Source organism: Vigna umbellata, chromosome 6, assembly GCF_029865625.1.
Source record: "Vigna umbellata cultivar VRB3 chromosome 6, Vumbellata_1.0, whole genome shotgun sequence".
Taxonomy (NCBI): domain Eukaryota; kingdom Viridiplantae; phylum Streptophyta; class Magnoliopsida; order Fabales; family Fabaceae; genus Vigna; species Vigna umbellata.
This window is the reverse complement of record NC_142170.1, coordinates 11,971,875-11,990,948: the sequence shown is the minus strand read 5'-3', so window position 1 is coordinate 11,990,948 and position 19,074 is coordinate 11,971,875. Positions and strand designations below refer to the sequence as shown.

At 27.3% G+C, this 19,074-nt stretch overlaps 2 protein-coding genes across 2 annotated transcripts; one reads left to right on the top strand and one right to left on the bottom strand.

The window, feature by feature from the left end:
* The first annotated feature begins 6,712 nt into the window (after nt 1-6,712).
* On the top strand, nt 6,713-10,654 carry LOC124830798 (protein NRT1/ PTR FAMILY 2.6-like). The gene is made up of 4 exons (XM_047304619.2): nt 6,713-7,255; nt 7,358-7,575; nt 8,552-9,093; nt 9,718-10,654. Exons 1-4 carry the CDS (start codon nt 7,204-7,206, stop codon nt 10,499-10,501), a joined length of 1,596 nt encoding a protein of 531 aa, XP_047160575.1. The 5' UTR covers nt 6,713-7,203; the 3' UTR covers nt 10,502-10,654.
* A 5,378-nt stretch (nt 10,655-16,032) lies between these two features.
* LOC124830797 (Transducin/WD40 repeat-like superfamily protein) lies at nt 16,033-19,074 on the bottom strand. The gene is made up of 5 exons (XM_047304618.2): nt 18,690-19,074; nt 18,040-18,291; nt 17,666-17,809; nt 16,912-17,586; nt 16,033-16,773 (listed from the first exon to the last, which is right to left on the bottom strand). Exons 1-5 carry the CDS (start codon nt 18,822-18,824, stop codon nt 16,528-16,530), a joined length of 1,452 nt encoding a protein of 483 aa, XP_047160574.1. The 5' UTR covers nt 18,825-19,074; the 3' UTR covers nt 16,033-16,527.

The window sequence follows — 19,074 nt, the reverse complement described above, 5'->3', positions numbered from 1 at the left end:
TAATTTTTAACACAGTATATTAAGAAATACTGAATAAAAATATTCTAAATTAGTATTTTATTATTTCTCAATTTATTTATGAATTTCTTTTTTATCTCTTTATTCTTAAATAATTCGATGTGGTTTTTAGATATATTCAAATTAAGCAATAAGTGTAATGAGGATCTTTATTTGACCGAAAAAACAGTGAAGTTTAACAAAATGGACTTATTTTGTTATCAAATATATTGACAATTATAGCATTATATTATAATAATAAACAAAATAGTTTAAGAGAAAGCCAACTAAGTCTTTTAAAAAGGATATTGGATTCAATATTTTGTGAATAAAAGAGCACGATACTTTATTAATTTTTCATACCGACAATATAATTATAAAATATGAAAAAATAAATGAAATTTTGGTGTTAAAGAAAAAACTCGTTGATTATAAACCTTGAATTCTTAAAAGAATTATTGGCCATAAACGTTACACTAATTTCATTAAAAAGAAAATATCATCATAAAAATGTAGTGAAATGTTTAAACCAAAGTGTAAAATTTAGTTTGTTGCCGTGGTTTTGTTGTTTTATTGTGCAAATATTGCATTTACTTTAGAAAATATTTCAGACGATAGGGTCGAACTTAGAGGGTTACTCCCTACACCACCACACATTACGCACCACCACACTTTTCTTAAATTTCAAAACTATCTTTTATATTTTAAAATATCCTACACCTCCTCTTTTTTCTTGAACGGATGTCGACATCCGTTGAAGAAAAAATTCTTCAACGGATGTCCGTTAACGGATGTCCCACATCCGTTTAGTTTTTTTTTTTCTTTTAAGTTTTTAATTTTTTTAAGTTTTAAATTAATATATAAATATTATTTAATTTTTTTAAAAATTATTACTTAGTTATTTATAAATTAATTTTATTTTATTTAACAAAATAATTATTATTAATTTAATTTATGTATAATTATTTTAAATAATAATTAAAATACTTTTTAAAAATTTATTAAAACAGATACAGATGTTATCCGTGAAATTTTTTTCTTTTTAAAATTTTTAGTTTTTATTTTATTATATTTTAAATTAATATATAAATATTATTTAATTTTTTTAAAATTATTATTTAATTAATTATAAATTAATTTTATTTTATTTAATAAAATAATTATTATTAATTTAATTTATGTATTATTATTTAAATAATAAAATAATTTTTAAAAATTTATTAAAATGGATGTGGTAACATTCATGAAGTTTTTTCTTTTTAAATTTTTAGTTTTTAATTTATTATATTTTAAATTAATATATAAATATAATTTAATTAATTTAAAATTATTATTTAATTATTTATGAATTAATTTTATTTTATTTAATAAAATAATTATTATTAATTTATTTTGTATATTATTATTTAAATAATCATAAAAAAAGTTTTGAAAATTTTATTAAAACGGATGTGGCAATCCGTTAACGGATGTCGCCACATCCGTTGAAGATTTTTTTTTCTTTTTAAATAAAAAAATAAATTAAAATATAAAATAAATGAACGAGCGGATGTCAACATCCGTTGAAGGTGAAACGAATGTTGACATCCGTTTTAGAGAAAGGCAAAATTGGTATAGGGTAGTGTAGGAAGCATTTGGTAGTGGTGGAGAGAGCAAGTGCCTCGAACTTATTGACATAGACTATTAAAGTTTGGGTCCAGCAATAGCATTGTAGGGGCTCCATTGTTTCTTTGTGTACCCCTAACTTTTTCTATCCTTGTCATTTTTTTCGTTTTGCTCATACAAATTATATACTAAATAATTTAATGTTTGTTATTTTTTCCTTTTTGTAAAATTTTATATAAAAAAAAATAAGGCACAGCTTACCAAAACCCATTTATTGTGTTGTCTTCGTCCATTATCTTCTTCACGGGTAATTTTTTCATGTATCAAAATTCAAAATTTGATTTAGAAAATTATTGAATTTTGAAATTCAATATAGAAATCACTCGATTACAAAATTCAGTTTAGGAAATTATCCAATTTTAAAATTTAGTTTAAAAAAACACTCGATTTCAAAATTAAATTTACAAACCCACTCAAAATTCAAAATCTGATCGAAGAATTCACTATATTTCGAAATCTGTATGAATAAATCTTCAGAAATCCAAGTAAAGAACTCACTGGATTTTAAAATTCAACAAAAAAAAACATACCAGATTTTGAAATCTAACTAAATAACTCACAAAATTTTGAAATATGACTGAAGAACTCACTTGATTTCAAGATATGATGAAATAACTCACCGAATTTCGAAACCTGATCGAAATTTGATTGGAGAACTTATTGAATTTTGTATGATTGGAGAACTTATCGAATTTCCAGTTAACATATATTAAATTAAACTTGAATGGAATCTAATTAACTATAAATTATACAAAAATAAAATCCGATTACCTGATTTTAAAATATTTTATAAATTTTATTTAATATTTTGCTAAAATGGATTCAAATGTTTATTGTTAAAATTTCAAAATGATGATAACATATTTGTTCAAATTTTATTAAAATTAAAATTTAATAAATATTTTAATCAGTATAGATTTCTTTTATATACTATTTGAATTAACATAAAAATAAAATTTATTTTATTTGAATCAATTTTAATTTAATAAAAATTGAAATAAAATTCATTAACTATTTTAATTGGTTTAATCTGATATTTTAATATAAATTAATATATTTTTAATATTTAAATATTTTAACATATAATTTACTAAAACAAGTAAAACACATTTAAAAAATTGAAAACAACAAGATTTAAAAATAAAAATGAAAATAAAATACAATAATAAGAATTTCAAACTTTGAGAATATGAATATCAAATGAGTATAAAAGTGGTTACTAGATTTCGAAATCTAAAATAAAATTTTACCAAATTTTAAAATTCAAAAGATATTTTCATTCTATTTCAAAATCTGATTAATTATGGATTTCAAAATTTGATAAATTATTTAATTGAATTTCAAAATCTAATAAACTCATCCAATTAAATTAAAGGAAGGGAAATACGATATGTTAACAAGAAGTGAGAGTAAAAATGAGTGGTTGGTGGTGAGATAATTATAAGAGAGAGAAAAAGAATTTATTCTTGAAGGATAATTTAAGCATTAAACTTTGGAGGTGCATAAAAACCCTCTTTTCAAAAGCTTTTCTTTTATTATTTTTTTTTGTATACTTAAAGTTTGGGTACAGCAATAGAAGTGTATTATCGTTTCGGCCCATGCTATTCTTTCTTTTCAATAACTGTTTATTTTTCTGTTATTTTGAAATATTTAAAAGAATTAAGCTTTTTGTGGTGTTTAATTTCTTTTTATCATATATCTTCAAATATTTTTTTTGACCCCGAAAATGTATTTTTTATACTTGTATTTTTTTCTTTTTTTTTCTGGATACCATCACATTATTTTAAAAAATTTAAATTTTCAATCTATCAATTATTTATTCTCATAAAAATCATTAAATTATTAATATTGACGTGTGAATATGTTCTTGTTTAAAGTTGTTAGGACTTCAAACCAAAGAGTTTAACTGTGAGTGGTTTGAGTTACATTCGTATTTACAGAAAAATATGTTACAAAATTCATAAAATTTACGTGTTTTGATTCTGCTAAGACAATATAAGTATTGAAAAAATTTACGTGTTTTTTTTTTATGAGTATACTTTATAGAGCTGTCAAAACGGGTAACCCGGCTCGACCCGGCCTGGTTCACTACCGGTTGGTCACTTAGTGAGTCAACCTAACCCGGCTCATTTATTAATGAGCTGAAAAAATTCGAACCCATCCCGACCCACCACGATGGGTTAAACGGGTTGACTCACTGGCTCATTTAATTGTAAGTTTTTTTTTTTAAATTAAAAAATTATAATTTTTTTTAAATTAAAAAATTATATTTTTTTAAATTCAAATATAAATAAATGTCACACTAAAATGATGTTAAACTCTAAAAACAATTCAAAATAAAGAGAAAAGTATCATACAATCCAAGCGTAATAAAAAAACATGTATAAAAGACGAACCAATAATTTTTGTATCACTTGTTTATTTAGAATATTAGAGTCTTGAATAGACAAATCTATAATATTTTTTCCTTTTGAAACATCTTCTTCTTTATCATCATCTACAGGTGGGTTGGTGAGTGAGTCCGGCTCACCACAGGTTGAATCCGGTAAACGGGGTTCTAAGTGAGCCAGGTTAAAACCTAGCCCGCATAAAAAAATTACATTTTTTTCAAATTCAATCCAGTTCAAATTCTTGATGAGTCGGATTAACTTGCAGGTTACAATCCATTTTGACAACCCTAATTTAAATAGTAAATTATCAGTTGATTAACGTTACAGTGTCACGGATGATCAGACTCCAGAGTACTAAGACTTCTAAAATCAACATTTAGTTCATAAAGTATCAATATTAATTATTTAAATTATAACAATATTTAACTATTTAAAAATATTCCCTTCATTCCATCCATACGATGGTTTGCAATAATCTTTTATTTTAAAATGTTCTGTCTCCTCTTCCTTTCAATTCCAGGTGCTTTAAATCCTAATTTGGAACCAATTATAAAAAGTAAAGCTAAGGAATAATATGTTAGAGACTGAGGAAGATAGAAAAATGCATTGAGTCTCGTATAATGTTCGATTCTTCATTAGCTTAAGATATCAGCCAGCTCTAATAATATTCCATATTCTTCGTAATATACATTAATTTATTTTTGGTGTGCAACATGTTTATTTGTAGATTTTTTTTTTAATTCTCTCTAAACATATTTTTAAATATCCACACCCATTATCCTTGCAGTTCGTGATAGTGTGGTAAAACTTGAATGATGACAAATCTCCACTCACACTCTCAAGTTTTTTTCGTGTGATTAATTCTAAGTCTCAATCGTGGTTAATTATCCTTATCAACATTTCATGTAACATCTCAATCCGAAACCTTAATGAAATTAAGGTTCATTATAGGAGAAATAATTTGTATGTTTAATTATTGTTCCAATTATCTCCTTAAAAATATATATGCTAATAGGACAGAGGTTTTGATGTTGTAAACGTATCAGAGATGATAAAAATATCTCTAGCAGTATATGCAGATATTTATTATCAGTGAATATTTTAATACTTATTTACTATTATATTATTTATATTTGTAAATATTTATTATTAAAATAATTTAAATTTAATTTTATATTAAATTAAATTAAAATTAATTTCTATTTTATTAAATTAAGTTTAGTTAAAATTAAATTTTAATTTATATTTAATTTAATTTATATTTTATATTTTATATTTTTTTCTAGTTTTGTTTAAATTTTATTTTAAAAATTTATAAAATATTTTTTTAATATATGTAAATATACTTATAAATTTTAAAATATGTGTAGATATTTTTTAAACAAATATTTGATAAATAATAAAATGAATAATGTATAATCTTTTGTTGTTGTGAATTGTGTAACGAATAAACCTTATTTATCCTTATGTATACTCACTCAATATTGATTGAGTGCCTCGAATAAATTATTTGTGATTTGATTCTGTACCTTGTAACTTATCTATTGTTTTAATGGTCAGAGTGCAATCATGCTCAACTTTAATAATTTTGCAATTGAAATTTTGTGTTGGTTGCAAGGTATTTACTAAAATGGCCCATTGACTTTATACCATCTAATAATTTCTGAATAAGGTAAATTGCTTGAAAATTTTCTGCTAATATATGAATAATTAAAATAACTAGCGTATTTAATTAATAATTCGCGCATTTGCATTTCACATAGTTTTTTTATGTATATAATCCAATTTCTTCCATTATGCACTTGAATTTATACAAAAAAAGAGAGGTTGGAATTGCATATCTATTTTTAGTCAAAGAATATTATTACTATAATGGATCATACTAGAGGTTGAAGTGTGATAAATAGAAGAATCGTCTCTGGCTATTTTATGTTTTGTTTACCTTTCAAAAAGTAATATTCTTAGGAAACTATCTTTTTCAAAAACAATTTTTTCTTAAAGTGTATTACAAAAATATTCCCATTAAGTGAGATAAGAAGAATCCACTTTTATTTAATTAAAACAAAACTTTCTGAAAAATATATTAATAAATTAAGCATTTTATTAAAAACACATTACTTTAGAAAACTAATATAAATATTTTAAATAAATCAGATCCCTGTCAATTGTTACTTTAGAAAAACTATTGTCATTCATTACTATAATAAAATGTTTATAACAACAACACACTAACTATATATTCTTTCTTCTTCTTTTTTCCTGCAAAAACACAATCATTCTTCTTCTTCTTCTCATAAAAGTAGACTCATTCTTCTCTTTTTATAGCACTTCAAAAACCATGCGAGAAGAACAACCAACAAAAAAAAGTGAAAAATAAAACTCGTTTAAAATTTGACATGACTTTTAATGATCTCTACATATTACTATCGTTTGAAAGTATTCAAATAAAAAATGTTATTATAACACTAAAATAACATATAAGTAGATCAATATATTGGATTGAAATTTAACTTGACTTATAATTTGATTTTATCTTTAATTAATAATATGATATCAAAGATATTAATAAATAAGAGATGATGCGGGGAAGCTCAGCTATCATCCTTCGAGAAAAACCACAAATGAGTGGTGGGTTCAAAGGAGGGAACAAGTCAACACACAGAACGACAACGAATTCATGATACACTAGGTAGTGGTTGGTGATAAACTCACCAGAGCAATGGTCTCATAAATATCACAGGTAGTGATAAACTTAGTTTATAAAAATTTCGCCAATAATAATGTTTCTTGGACAATGATTTTTCATTAGCAATTATTGTTTTATCTGATAAATAGAGATACAGAAAAAAACTAAGAATATGAAAAAGGAAAATCATCAATTATGCAGTGTGAGTGAGAGTTTGAAAAATATAGTGCATGTGCGATTATGGCAAATGTATGCATTGTTTAGCTAATTATTGGTAGTCAAACGTCTATTCTTTGACGTTGGCAAATATTTTAAGAAATACAATTTAAGTAAAGAAAACAAAAGAAAAACGTGTAAGAGAAACATGTCCTATAAAAAACGGACCAGATGGGTTTTGTGGTTTGATTCTGAAGTGGAAGTGAAAGAACGTGCGACAGTAGAACAAGTGGCGGAGAAACAGAGAAGATGAACAGTGACAGCAGCAGAGGTGGTTGGAGAAGTTTTCCCTTCATAATTGGTCGGTCTTCTTCTTCTCTCTTTCTTTGCCTGTGAGCATCATTAATCGATAATATATATTAATAAGTTAATTAATTGTTTATTAATGGTTAAACTGGAACAGGTTCAACGGCAGGTATGTCACTCGGTGCTGCAGGTATAATTGGAAACTTGATCGTGTATCTGATACGTGAGTTCAATGTAAAGAGCATCAATGCTGCACAGGTTGGAAACGTGGCAAATGGAAGCTCCAGTTTATTTCCCATTGTTGCAGCTATCATGGCTGATTCTTTCTTTGGACCTTTCTCTGTTGCCTTGCTTTCTTCCTTTCTTTCTTTCCTGGTAATTTATTCATACTCTCTCTTCTATGCATCTATGTCAATACCAATATATTCTTTTCTCCAAAACTTATAACCTTAAACATCTTATTTTCTTATACTTGTTTCAATGAAATTATAGAAATCTGATAACATTACAGTAATATATTATAAAAAGACTAATCTTAAGTTTCAACTTTGCCACAAATGGTTCATTGAGATGGGGTGACTGCTTTTTATTTTTATTTGTTTATTATTAGTAGTAATGTTAGCAGTTATTACAACCGATGGCAATGGACAGTCACAGTCACATCACAGATGAGTATATATCTCTTACCAGATATTTAAAAAAAAAAAATTCATCTTTCACCCCATCTGCAAATATTTTAAAAGTTGTGGTATCTATAAATATTTTAAAAAGATGATATTTTTAAGATAAAATTAAAAGAAAATAAAATATAATATAAATTAAAATTTAATTTAATAAAATATAAATTTGCAAATACAAATAATTTAATAAAATATAAATTTGCAAATATAAATTTAATAAATTAATTTTAATTTAATAAAATATAAATTAACTTTAATTTTAATTAATTTAACTAAAATAAAATATAAATTAAATTTTAATTTTAATTTTTTACGAAAATAAATATATACAAATACAAATAATATGAAATCCGATGTTAAAATATATTTAGTATAATTAATAAACATTCACAATTATTCAGAATAAAGTTTATTTAAGGATAATGATACTTTTGACAATACTTTTTTGACAACATTTTAACATCGTCATTTTGGTCCATGTTGGTGTTTATGATTATTATTACTTATTGTATTAGACAACCACAGAATAACACACGTAAATGATGTTAAAATATTGTAAAAAAATGTTGTCAAAATATCATTATCTTTTATTTAAAAAGAGTTCTATAAATACAAATACTATTGATTTATTAAATAAAATTTGAGACATTATACATTTTTATAAATTTCAGGGCACTGTTATTTTTGTCTTGACAACAATGATTGGTTCATTGAAACCTAAACCCTGTAAGAATGGATCAAAGGCATGCAACCCCCCTTCAAAGTTTCAATATGCAATCTTATACGGAGGCATAGCGCTGTGTGCACTTGGTTTTGGAGGTGCACGCTTCACAACAGCATCATTAGGAGCAAATCAATTTAATGAGGCAAAGCATCACGACACATTCTTTAACTGGTTTTTTCTGACTTGGTACATTGCTTCTGTTGTATCCTTCACTGCCATTTTTTACATCCAAGATAATGTCAGCTGGGCTTGGGGTTTCGGCATTTGTAGTGTGGCCACCTTCATCGGCCTAATCATTCTCTTACTCGGTTACCGATTTTATCGTCTTCATAAACCTCAAGGAAGCGCCTTCTTGGATCTTGCTCGTGTTCTTGTTGCATCTATCCGTAAATGGAAATCTCAGCTTTCTTCCACACCAAAGGATTACTATATCGCCAAGGATGACACACTTCCAATACAACCTGCTACAACTCCTGGAAAAAGATTAAGGTACTAGGTTATTGAAGTTTGTTGACTATGTTAAAAGTTTTATGTAGACAAAATCAATTAATATATAAATGAAAAACCTTTAAATTGATTTTGTAAAATTAAGTTGAATTTAAAATTCATTTATTATTATTATATAAGATTTATAAATTAGATATTATATATCTTAATAAAATTTATTGTTTATTGTTTTATTATTTAATTTTTTTATTAGACCATTTATTAATGTCTAATTTTATAATACTATATTAAAGAGAACAAATTATTGATAAAATTTGAAACAAAAGACCTTAATATTATGAGTAATGGTAGTATGTTATATTTAAAATAATAAAAAATAATATCAAATGAATATAAAAAATTTATTTAGATCACAATATCATTATTCTAATATTATTGATAGAGTAATAGTATTATAACACATTTTTATATTCATTTATCACATGGTAAAAGATTAAAATGGTTATAAAAGAGTAAATTTTTATATATTTTTTTAAGAAAGAAACAGAGTAAAAATTAAATAAAAAAAAAAAACCTTAATATTGCGGCACATCATGCCACTTTTTTTATTTGTAAGTGACTTTTGAACCATCAACAGTAACAGCATTGTCGTACATGGAAATGCAGATTCTTCAATCGTGCAGCTCTGATAACTGATGGAGACCTTCAATCAGATGGTTCAATCGGTAAACCATGGAGACTGTGCACAGTTCAGCAAGTGGAAAATTTCAAAGCTATAATTGGGATCTTGCCACTATGGAGTTCAAGCATATTCCTATCAGTTCCAATAGGGATTCAAGGAAGCATGACAGTTCTTCAAGCTCTAGCCACAGATCGTCAAATAGGACAGCACTTCAATTTTCCAGCAGGTTCCATTAGTGTCATACCCTTAATTTCCACATCGATTTTCCTCACTTTTCTTGATAGGGTGGTTTGGCCTGCATGGAACAAGTTCAATGGTAAATCTCCGACCACTCTCCAAAGAATTGGAACAGGTCATGTGTTGAATGTGGTTGGAATGGCTGTTTCTGCTCTTGTTGAATCAAAGAGGCTGAAGATGATTCATTCCAACCCTTCAACCACTATGTCTGTACTCTGGTTGCTTCCAGCTCTGGTGTTGGTTGGCATTGGAGAATCCTTTCATTTTCCTGCACAAGTTGCATTCTACTACCAGCAACTTCCTCAGTCACTCAGAAGCACATCGACTGCTATGATTTCAATGATTATAGGAATATCTTTTTATCTGAGCACAGCCTTGATCGATCAAGTGCACAAGAGTACTGATTGGCTACCTGATAACATAAATGAAGGGAAATTAGATCATTTTTACTGGATGATGGTTTTCATAGGAGGCATCAACTTTCTGTATTACTTGCTGTGTTCAACTTCATACAAGCACACAAAAATGTAAGAGGAGAATAACGAGGTTGGATTGTAATAAGTAATACAGTTCGCTCACTAGTTTTGTTTTTGAAACAATCTAACGTTAATGTTTCTTACTTGTTAAGGATATTAGAAAGGAAAATGTCGTTTTAACATTTATTTTAACAATTTTCTTATAACATTTTACATGGTAGTTTATGATTGGTTCATTTTAAATATATAGATTAATAAAATACTGACACATAATCTATTGTCAAAAAATTGTTAAAGAAAAAGTTTTTTTAAATTTAGTTATATATTTAAAGTTTTTAATTTGTTTTCATTTTTATATATTTTTTTCAATTGATTCCTTATTTGAAAAAACTTAATTAAGTTTTTAATTTAAGAAAAAAATTCAATGTGATTTTTTCTTTTGAAATTACAATGACATACGAAGATATCTATCATGTCAAAATTTGGATACGTGTGACTTGTCAAAATCTATACTTAAAAATCTAGATTTTAACATGTAATATTTTCAAACACTATTAATATTAATTTAATAGAAAAAATCAAATTAAATTATTTTACAATTAATTAGGATTTTAATTGACTAAAATAATATGTTACTAATTAAATTTTTACAAATAATTTGATTGAAAATGCTTTTACCATATTGTATATATGTTCACCACTTACCTTAACTAAAGAGTAAGAAAAACCATTGTCTTTGAATAATATCAAAAGTAAAGTATAGTTAATTCTAAATTATATGTTAATAAAGTTAAGAGTGAAATATTAAATTTTTTTAATTAGACCAATAGATAGAAAAAATTAATTAAATCGTTTAACTGTTAAAAATTGCACTAAACTAATATCTTGTCTGAAAATTAGTTTGGTTGAACTGAATTAAACTACTTTTTGTTCTAGGAATTAAACTTTTATTTAAAAACTTAAAAAAAATTTAACTAAGTAGATAGGAAAAGTTTGGCTTTATTCAAGAACATAGGTTCTTCCACAAACAACAAAATTAAAAACTTGAGATGAGTCGTGTGAGACCAAAAGCTAAAACGGGTCAAACCAAGCAAAATGTCGAAATGGGTCGGGATTGAAATTCGGTCGAATTCATCCGGAACAAACACAGTCGAAACTCATTCCATCGAATTAGGTTGGGAAGGCCACATACGAAACTTAGTCAACTCGATCTTGACCGAATCGGTTTAGATGAAAATCAATCGATTTTTATTTGGAATAGTCACGGTTAAATCTGTGTCAAGTCGGTCCTGACCAAAAAATCAATCAAATTTGGTTGAATTGGCCCAGGTCAAAAATTGGTCAAATTTGACCAAGGCGACCATAATCAAAATTTAGTCAAGTTGGTCCGATAAAAAATTGACCGAATTCGAGTAAGACGACTACAAATGGTCTACACGGTCCCGATCAAAAATGAATCAAATTTGGTCGAGACTATTCTGATCGAAAATCAATCAAATTTGGTCAAATTAGTCCTGGCAAAAAATTTGCCGAATTCAACTTAGTTAATCCCGATCAAAAATTGACAACATTTATTTAAATCAAGCACATCCAAAATTCAATCGAATTAGTCCCAACTGAATTTTGATTAAATCAAAATTGATTAAATTCAATAAATTTCAACTAAAGGTTGATCGAATCAAAAATAGCGAAACCGAACTACAACTTTAAAAACTCTAAAAGAAAAATAAAACAAAATAATTTTAAATTAGTGAATAATTAAAAACTGATGATATTAGAGATTCAATTTTCTAAATTATAAAATAGTGTAATTCAATTTTATGATAAACAATTTTTTTTAATATAGTGTAAATGATTAATAGTCTAATAAGTTTAATTAATTTTGTCAAATTCCTAAAAAGGAGAGGTGTATTTTTAAAATTTAATGGCAAAAGCGAGTAGATTTTCTTACATGAGATTAAAAATGTATCTTAAAAACTTATAAAAATAAAAATATTTTATCTCAAAACTAATTAAATGCTACCATAGCGCACATGTGATAGAACTATTCCTGATAAGGTGGAAATCGGAATCATAGCTATAATTTTATGCTTTAATTGTTTAACAATCCAAATATAAAAAGAAAATTAAATACAATTTAATTCAATAAATGATTAAATAAATCATCATCATCATTATTAAATTATATGAATATATTTTTAATATTTGAAAACATATTTGAAAGTTAGTTATATGAAATTCAAGAATATTTCTATAATTATTTTTAATAATAATTTTCAATATATAAATTCAACTTAAAAGTCATATATAAAATAATATGCATGTATTGTCATTGTATTTATTTAATTCAGTAAAATATATTCCATTGGATAAATCATTATTAATTTTATATTAAAAAAATACTCTGTTAATAAAATTAATCTATTTGAATAAATACTATATTTATAAAAGTAACATTCAAGTATTGAACTTAATTTACTATATATCAGATGAAAAAAAAGTTGTATTCAGAGTTCCTTTTCCTTAATACGACAGTGTGAAGAGGAGTATACAAATTATTATGTATGTAAAGTAATTAAATAATTTTTTTTATAAAGTTAAATAACAAAAAAGTATCTAACAAACTTCATTATAAATTGTTTTTTTATAAAGTTAAATGTCATAAGATAACAAAATTCATTACAAACCTAAATACGAAAAAATTAATGAATTCTAAGACAAAATATTGAATTAAGAGTTGGATTATTGGAAGGTTACAAAACTTTTGTTTTAGTTTCGATATATTAAAAACTCTGTTTATATGCACACCAATAATTACAACTAATATTATTGTCTGTCCTCTACTAATAGTTATTTACCTCTATGATATACTTAAAGTATATTTTAAAAGACTTATACTTAGATAATCACAATAAACTTTTATATTAGATACCTAAAATAAATAAAAGTAGTGGTAACTTTAGAGGTGTATACAGTATAATTAAAAGGAAGATGTGTTTTTAATCAATTTTTTTAATAATTTTTTTATAACAATTTATATAATAACTTGTGACAGATGTATTTCAAATATATGAATCAATAAAATAATAATACATTTTAAAAAAATTGTTACAATATCATATTACACCTAGAAATGCAGATTCCACTGATACGGTGGGAATGAAAAAGGATGGTAGTGCTTTATTTATAATGTACACGTTTCTCTCCCATAGTGCTTACTACTGTCATTGAAAAAGTGTAGTCACATCATAATTACGGACTGAATCTTCTTTCTTTTATTATTACACTTTTTGTGAAAAAATAAAAAAATATTTTTTTAACGATTGATGTTTTTTTATGACTGTCTATAATAGTTTGTAATTAATCTTTCAAATATACGTACCAATAAATAATAACATATAATTTATTATTAAAAAGTTATTAATATGTTAAAAAATATCACAAAATATGCTAATTGGGCACTTTTTATGTAAATATGAGTGTCAAATCCCTTTGACTTTTCTTTTCCTTTTGCCTTCGCTGAATGAAGCATTGAGTTAGTGGTATCAGGCAAACCGCACCAACTGCACCTCAAAACACGTACCATTTTGATTTACTGTCAGATAAAAATAAACGTTTATTTAATGTGTTGGGTGACACACGTGGTGTCTGGTATGCTTATTGGAATGAATATAAGTATAGTTTTAAATGTTTTAGAATAAGATTATGTCATATTAAAATTACATGTGAAGTTCATGATTGATCAAATTGATAGTTTTACAAAGCATTTGAATATTGTTTTGTTAGTTGAATTTTTTATTAAGTTAAAAATGTGCTGTTTTAGAGATATAACTCAAAAAATATCATTATTTCATCCTATATTATCATTGACACAACAATGTGGACGTTTAACCAATAATAAATTATATAATAGGTTTTATAAACTTCATTAAGATAGATCTTGAAATTATCTTAAAAAGTTAACTTTAAATTCAATCCTTATTTAAATTTGTTTCACTTTATCTATAATAAAAAAAGCATGATATCCAACCATTTTTACAAAATAGCTAATTAACCATTTCTTAAATCTAACTTTTTTAAAATAATATATGTTTTTAACTTTTATATTTAATAAAAATAATTTATTCATAACTTAAAAAAAGTTTTATTTTAAAAATGTCTACTTAACTATTTACAAAAATTTAGAATATATAAATTATGTCCAATCATAAAATTTACAAAAAATCTAAAATTTTCATAAATGATGTGTATTGTATTTTTTATTTAAAAGATATATTTCTCAAATCATAATTTCTTATCAATATAGCATAAAATATTTTCATCTATTCATCACATCATGATATCATTAATAGACATTAATTAATAAAATTTAAAACAATAATTTTTTGAGAATAGAGAATGAATTGTTAAAGCCGATGAAATTGAAGTTATTCGGTAATATAAAGTTAAATGATAAAATTTATGAAAAAATTCATAATAAAATTCACAAAATAAAAAACAGTAGCAGTAAAATATATAGTTGAAAATAAAATTACTAATTTCAATTTTAGATAGTAATTTTTTAAAAATTTAAAATTAGCAATGAATTTCACAAAAATAACATGATAAAACAGGTAATCAAGTGAAAGTTAAATAGATTAGAAAGAGCAAGCATGGGTTATGAGGGAAGATGAATCAGAAAGAACGGACCCATCCTCTTTCTCATAAATTCATCATTTTCACCTTCCAAAACCCAAAGCCTACCTCCTAGGTTGAACCAAAGCTACTGGGCTTCATGGATTCTACTTTCTGTACACCCACAATTTCTTCATACATTCCCTCAAATTTTCAAAATTACCATTTTTAGTCCATGTAAAACTGAAGGTTAAATATGTTTTTGATCCCTTAACTTTTAGTGAAAATTGAAATTAGTCTCTCTTCAAAATTTTGGACTAATTTAGTCCCTAAACTTTAAAAATGTGTGAATTTAGTCATTTTAACCAAATTTTATTAACTTTATTTGATGTTTCAAACGCATTTCTCAGTGTCAAATGGTATAAACAACTCAAATACTATCATAAAACGTACTTGAAACACCAAATAAACCTAACAAAATTTAGTTAAAAGGACTAAAACGGCGGTGATAGTAGCCACCATAGCAGCAGTGGTGTGATGAAGTGGGTACTTATTTGAGTTTTTTCCTGTTATTATGGGAGTGCAATTAGTAATTGTGGCAGGTCGCAATAGTTTTCTTTCATTTATTTTCTTTTGGTATAATATTAGTATAATTTTTAATATTATACCATATCTTTGTGAGAAAACATGTATTACTCTTTACTGGATGAGAACAAATTCAACATTGACCGTTTGTTTGGAGAAAAAGAAATTGGCCAGAAAGAAAGAACACATGTTTGAAGATGATTTTTCTACTGTTCGGCAAGAAAGAAATAAAAGATGTAAAATCTTGCTTCAAACTTTCCTTTTCCTAGAATAATGAAAATCATGATCAACTTTATATATTTCAATCATACCCTTTAGAAAAATATTAGACAACAGTTAAGTTCTATATTGTCAATCTATCATGACATAAAATCATAAAAAACTATAGATGAAAAACACCATTTACATTAAACATAATAAAATCAGGAGTAGGGTTACTCACTTATTTGTACATTGTCAAATTTACACTTGCTTTGATTAACAAATCCTACTAAAATCAAAACCAAGGCTATTCACTTATTTCTACAATATCAAATTCACACTCTCTTTAATTACCAAAACCGTTAACATTCAGCATTATAAAATCAAGAGGAGGGTTATTCACTTATTTCTACAGTATCAAATGTACACTTGCTTTAATTACCAACACAAATTTATACCTGTACATATGAAATAGTATATAAAAGCACTCTGCCTAAACTTCAACTTTGAACAATCCAGATTTTACACCTCTGCAGTGTCTTGCCTAATTATGTTTATTAGCACACGTTCCATACATGTATATGTATATGGTACTGCTTAGTGAAAAACAGTGAAGCTAACATCATTTAGTATTTCTAAAGAATTAGTCAGCCAAAGAAGCCAAACCCGCTAGTGTAAGCTTCAGCTAATGTTGCAATCTCTGGAATTTCCAGGAGAATCCTCTTCAGAAGAGGAATCACCATCCAAGCGTCCTAAAAGGTAGCCCTCTGCATCGTCGTCATCACTCATAATATCTGCCCTACTATGTCTCCTTTCAATATATGCCAATGTCTGCCGTCTCTGCAGGCGAAGAACATGCATTATAACATCAGGGGTAAGGGTTACTCGTGATCGGTCTTCTCTGCCTTGTCTGTTTGCCTCCATTATCTGGTCACATGAACAACAATCAGAAAATTAGAATATGAAAAAAAAATGCATCAAACATATCCTGTGTAAGTAAAGAAAGTAGTTGAGTAATGGAAAGAGTATGAATGAAGGAAAACATAAAGACAGCATAGATGGTACCTCTTTCACATTTCCAGGAAGTGGAGGTATATCATTCCCTTGAGGAGCCCAGATTTTCACATTTTTTTCTATACCGCAAGTAGCAAGGATAGGTATATGAGGATGGGCCTCAAGTTGATTTACAACATGTTGATCGCCTACCATTAATCTCACCAGCTTAGCTTCCTTCTTCTTCCAGATGAATATATGACCACAATCTGAACCACTCAAGACATACTCATCATTCGGGCCAAAAAAATTCACCCCTTTAATTGTCTGTGCATTTCTGTGGCCTGAGTAAACCTGTGGCTCATTAGTGTTCTTCAAATCCTCAGATGAAGGTGAAGAACACATGCCCTCATTCTTTTGAAACAGATAGATGAGCTCATCATTATAAGAAACAAGGAGTTCACTTAAGCTTGAATAAGCCAATCCTGTAATATGGACATTATTTGAACCAATTAAGTGACGGGGGCAAAACGTTTTAACGGGTTGATCTGAATTTCTAGCTGAAACCCATTGGCATTTTCTTATGTCATAAACGCGTGCATATTCATCAGAACCACCAACAGCAAAGTAATACGGATTTCTACAGTCAATCACAATGGAAGTCAACCCTATTTTGCTTGGAGTCTGTTTTCCTGTTGATGAGGAACAACAGAAAAGTTTTGTAGCAGAATTACTTCGCAAATCAAACTGCAAAAGAAACAAACTTATAACTGTATGGGGATAGCATAAAGGAGAGCTTCAACGTATGCTGTAATACTTGACTAACATGTTGAATAAATCCATCTTCACCAGAACTGTAAAATATGTGGGGACTTCCAGGCTCCACAGCAAGCTTATATACACAACCATGGTGCTTCCCCAACAATGTAGTCTCAACTCCACCATCCTCCCGGAAAAGGCCAAGCCTTACCTGTTAAAAAGCACGAGTTATGTCGACCTTAAATCAGAGTCTGGACTGTGGGTGTGGCGAATTATAGTAACATTTGGATGACCGACAAAAGGCATAACATCTTGGTAAAATTAATCAACACCCGTATACTACTTGTTCCCAAAAAAGAGGAAGCAAAGGGAATTGAAGCCTCCTATTTTGGAGCTACACAGAATATTTGATTTGATGCAGAATTTGACGGATTTATTTACCTGGCCATCACCAGCAGAAGTTATTATTCGACAATCACCGGAAAATGGCATAATCTTTGTCTGGAATATGTTGTCTGTGTGGCCAGATGGGTATGCAAGCAATCTAGCATTGGATGCCCAATTCCATAACATGACTTGTCGGTCATCAGAACCAGATACAAGAAGGTCACCAGTGGAATTAAATTCCACCGCATTCACACACCCTTCGTGACCATCTAACTTCCCGTATAAATTCAAGCTCTTCACAAGCACCTGAAAGTGGAAATAAAATAACCCTCACAACAAAGCAAATAGATAGTTGTAAACTATTTTTTTTTTAAATATAGAAATCACCAAAGCAAATTCTGTATCTTCGAAAAAAATCTCCATACAAATAGGAATTCAACAGTTAACAAAATGCTCAAGGAAATGAGTTATATATTAACTGTATGACATTGTCCGGAGTAAGGTTAACTTACACACATCATAAAACAAGATACCTACAAATCGCAGTTAATTGAGCAAATAGATTTTTCACTTTACATTCATCGAATTGTATTGTATAGGTTTGAAGTTACAATGAAAATATTTGGCAGTTGGCGATGATTAATCAGAGAAATTTGGAAAGGAAAAAATATGAAAACCGAATGTGAGAGAGAGATTGAGAAAACCTCGGAAGCAGAAAAGCGACGCGCAAAAGCGCTGGGATGAGAGAAGCCCAACTCTCTCCTGAAAATATCCGTAAAGCCACGTGGAGGTCTATTATTGGCATTCGTAATGCCCCTGTGATTATGGAGGTTTTCCATTTTGTTTTTTCTGAGAGTTTGCGTCGTCTGCTTGATACAGTTGCAGTTGCAGAAGAAGGTGTTTGATTCCTTCTGTGGAAGAGATGAGTGTTGAAGAGGCTAACTTAAGCGATTCTCCATTTCGCGAACGACGTGTCTTCATATGCAGACATGGAGAAGATTGCGTAGGCACAGATTCTCGTTTTAGATTTCGCCCATTCCGGTGGTTGTCGTTGCCATCAGTTAACAGCGGTGAACGCAGTTACTCGAC

What these genes read in the sequence shown, in the direction of transcription:
- LOC124830798 (XM_047304619.2), top strand. Translation starts at nt 7,204, where the DNA reads ATGAACAGTGACAGCAGCAGAGGTGGTTGGAGAAGTTTTCCCTTCATA. An exon ending in AAGTTTTCCCTTCATAATTG is followed by an intron (nt 7,256 to 7,357) that starts GTCGGTCTTCTT and finishes AAACTGGAACAG; the next exon opens with GTTCAACGGCAGGTATGTCA. An exon ending in CTTCCTTTCTTTCTTTCCTG is followed by an intron (nt 7,576 to 8,551) that starts GTAATTTATTCA and finishes TATAAATTTCAG; the next exon opens with GGCACTGTTATTTTTGTCTT.
- LOC124830797 (XM_047304618.2), bottom strand. Translation starts at nt 18,824, where the DNA reads ATGGAAAACCTCCATAATCACAGGGGCATTACGAATGCCAATAATAGA. An exon ending in GTCGCTTTTCTGCTTCCGAG is followed by an intron (nt 18,292 to 18,689) that starts GTTTTCTCAATC and finishes TTCCACTTTCAG; the next exon opens with GTGCTTGTGAAGAGCTTGAA. An exon ending in TTCCTGGAAATGTGAAAGAG is followed by an intron (nt 16,774 to 16,911) that starts GTACCATCTATG and finishes TCATGTGACCAG; the next exon opens with ATAATGGAGGCAAACAGACA.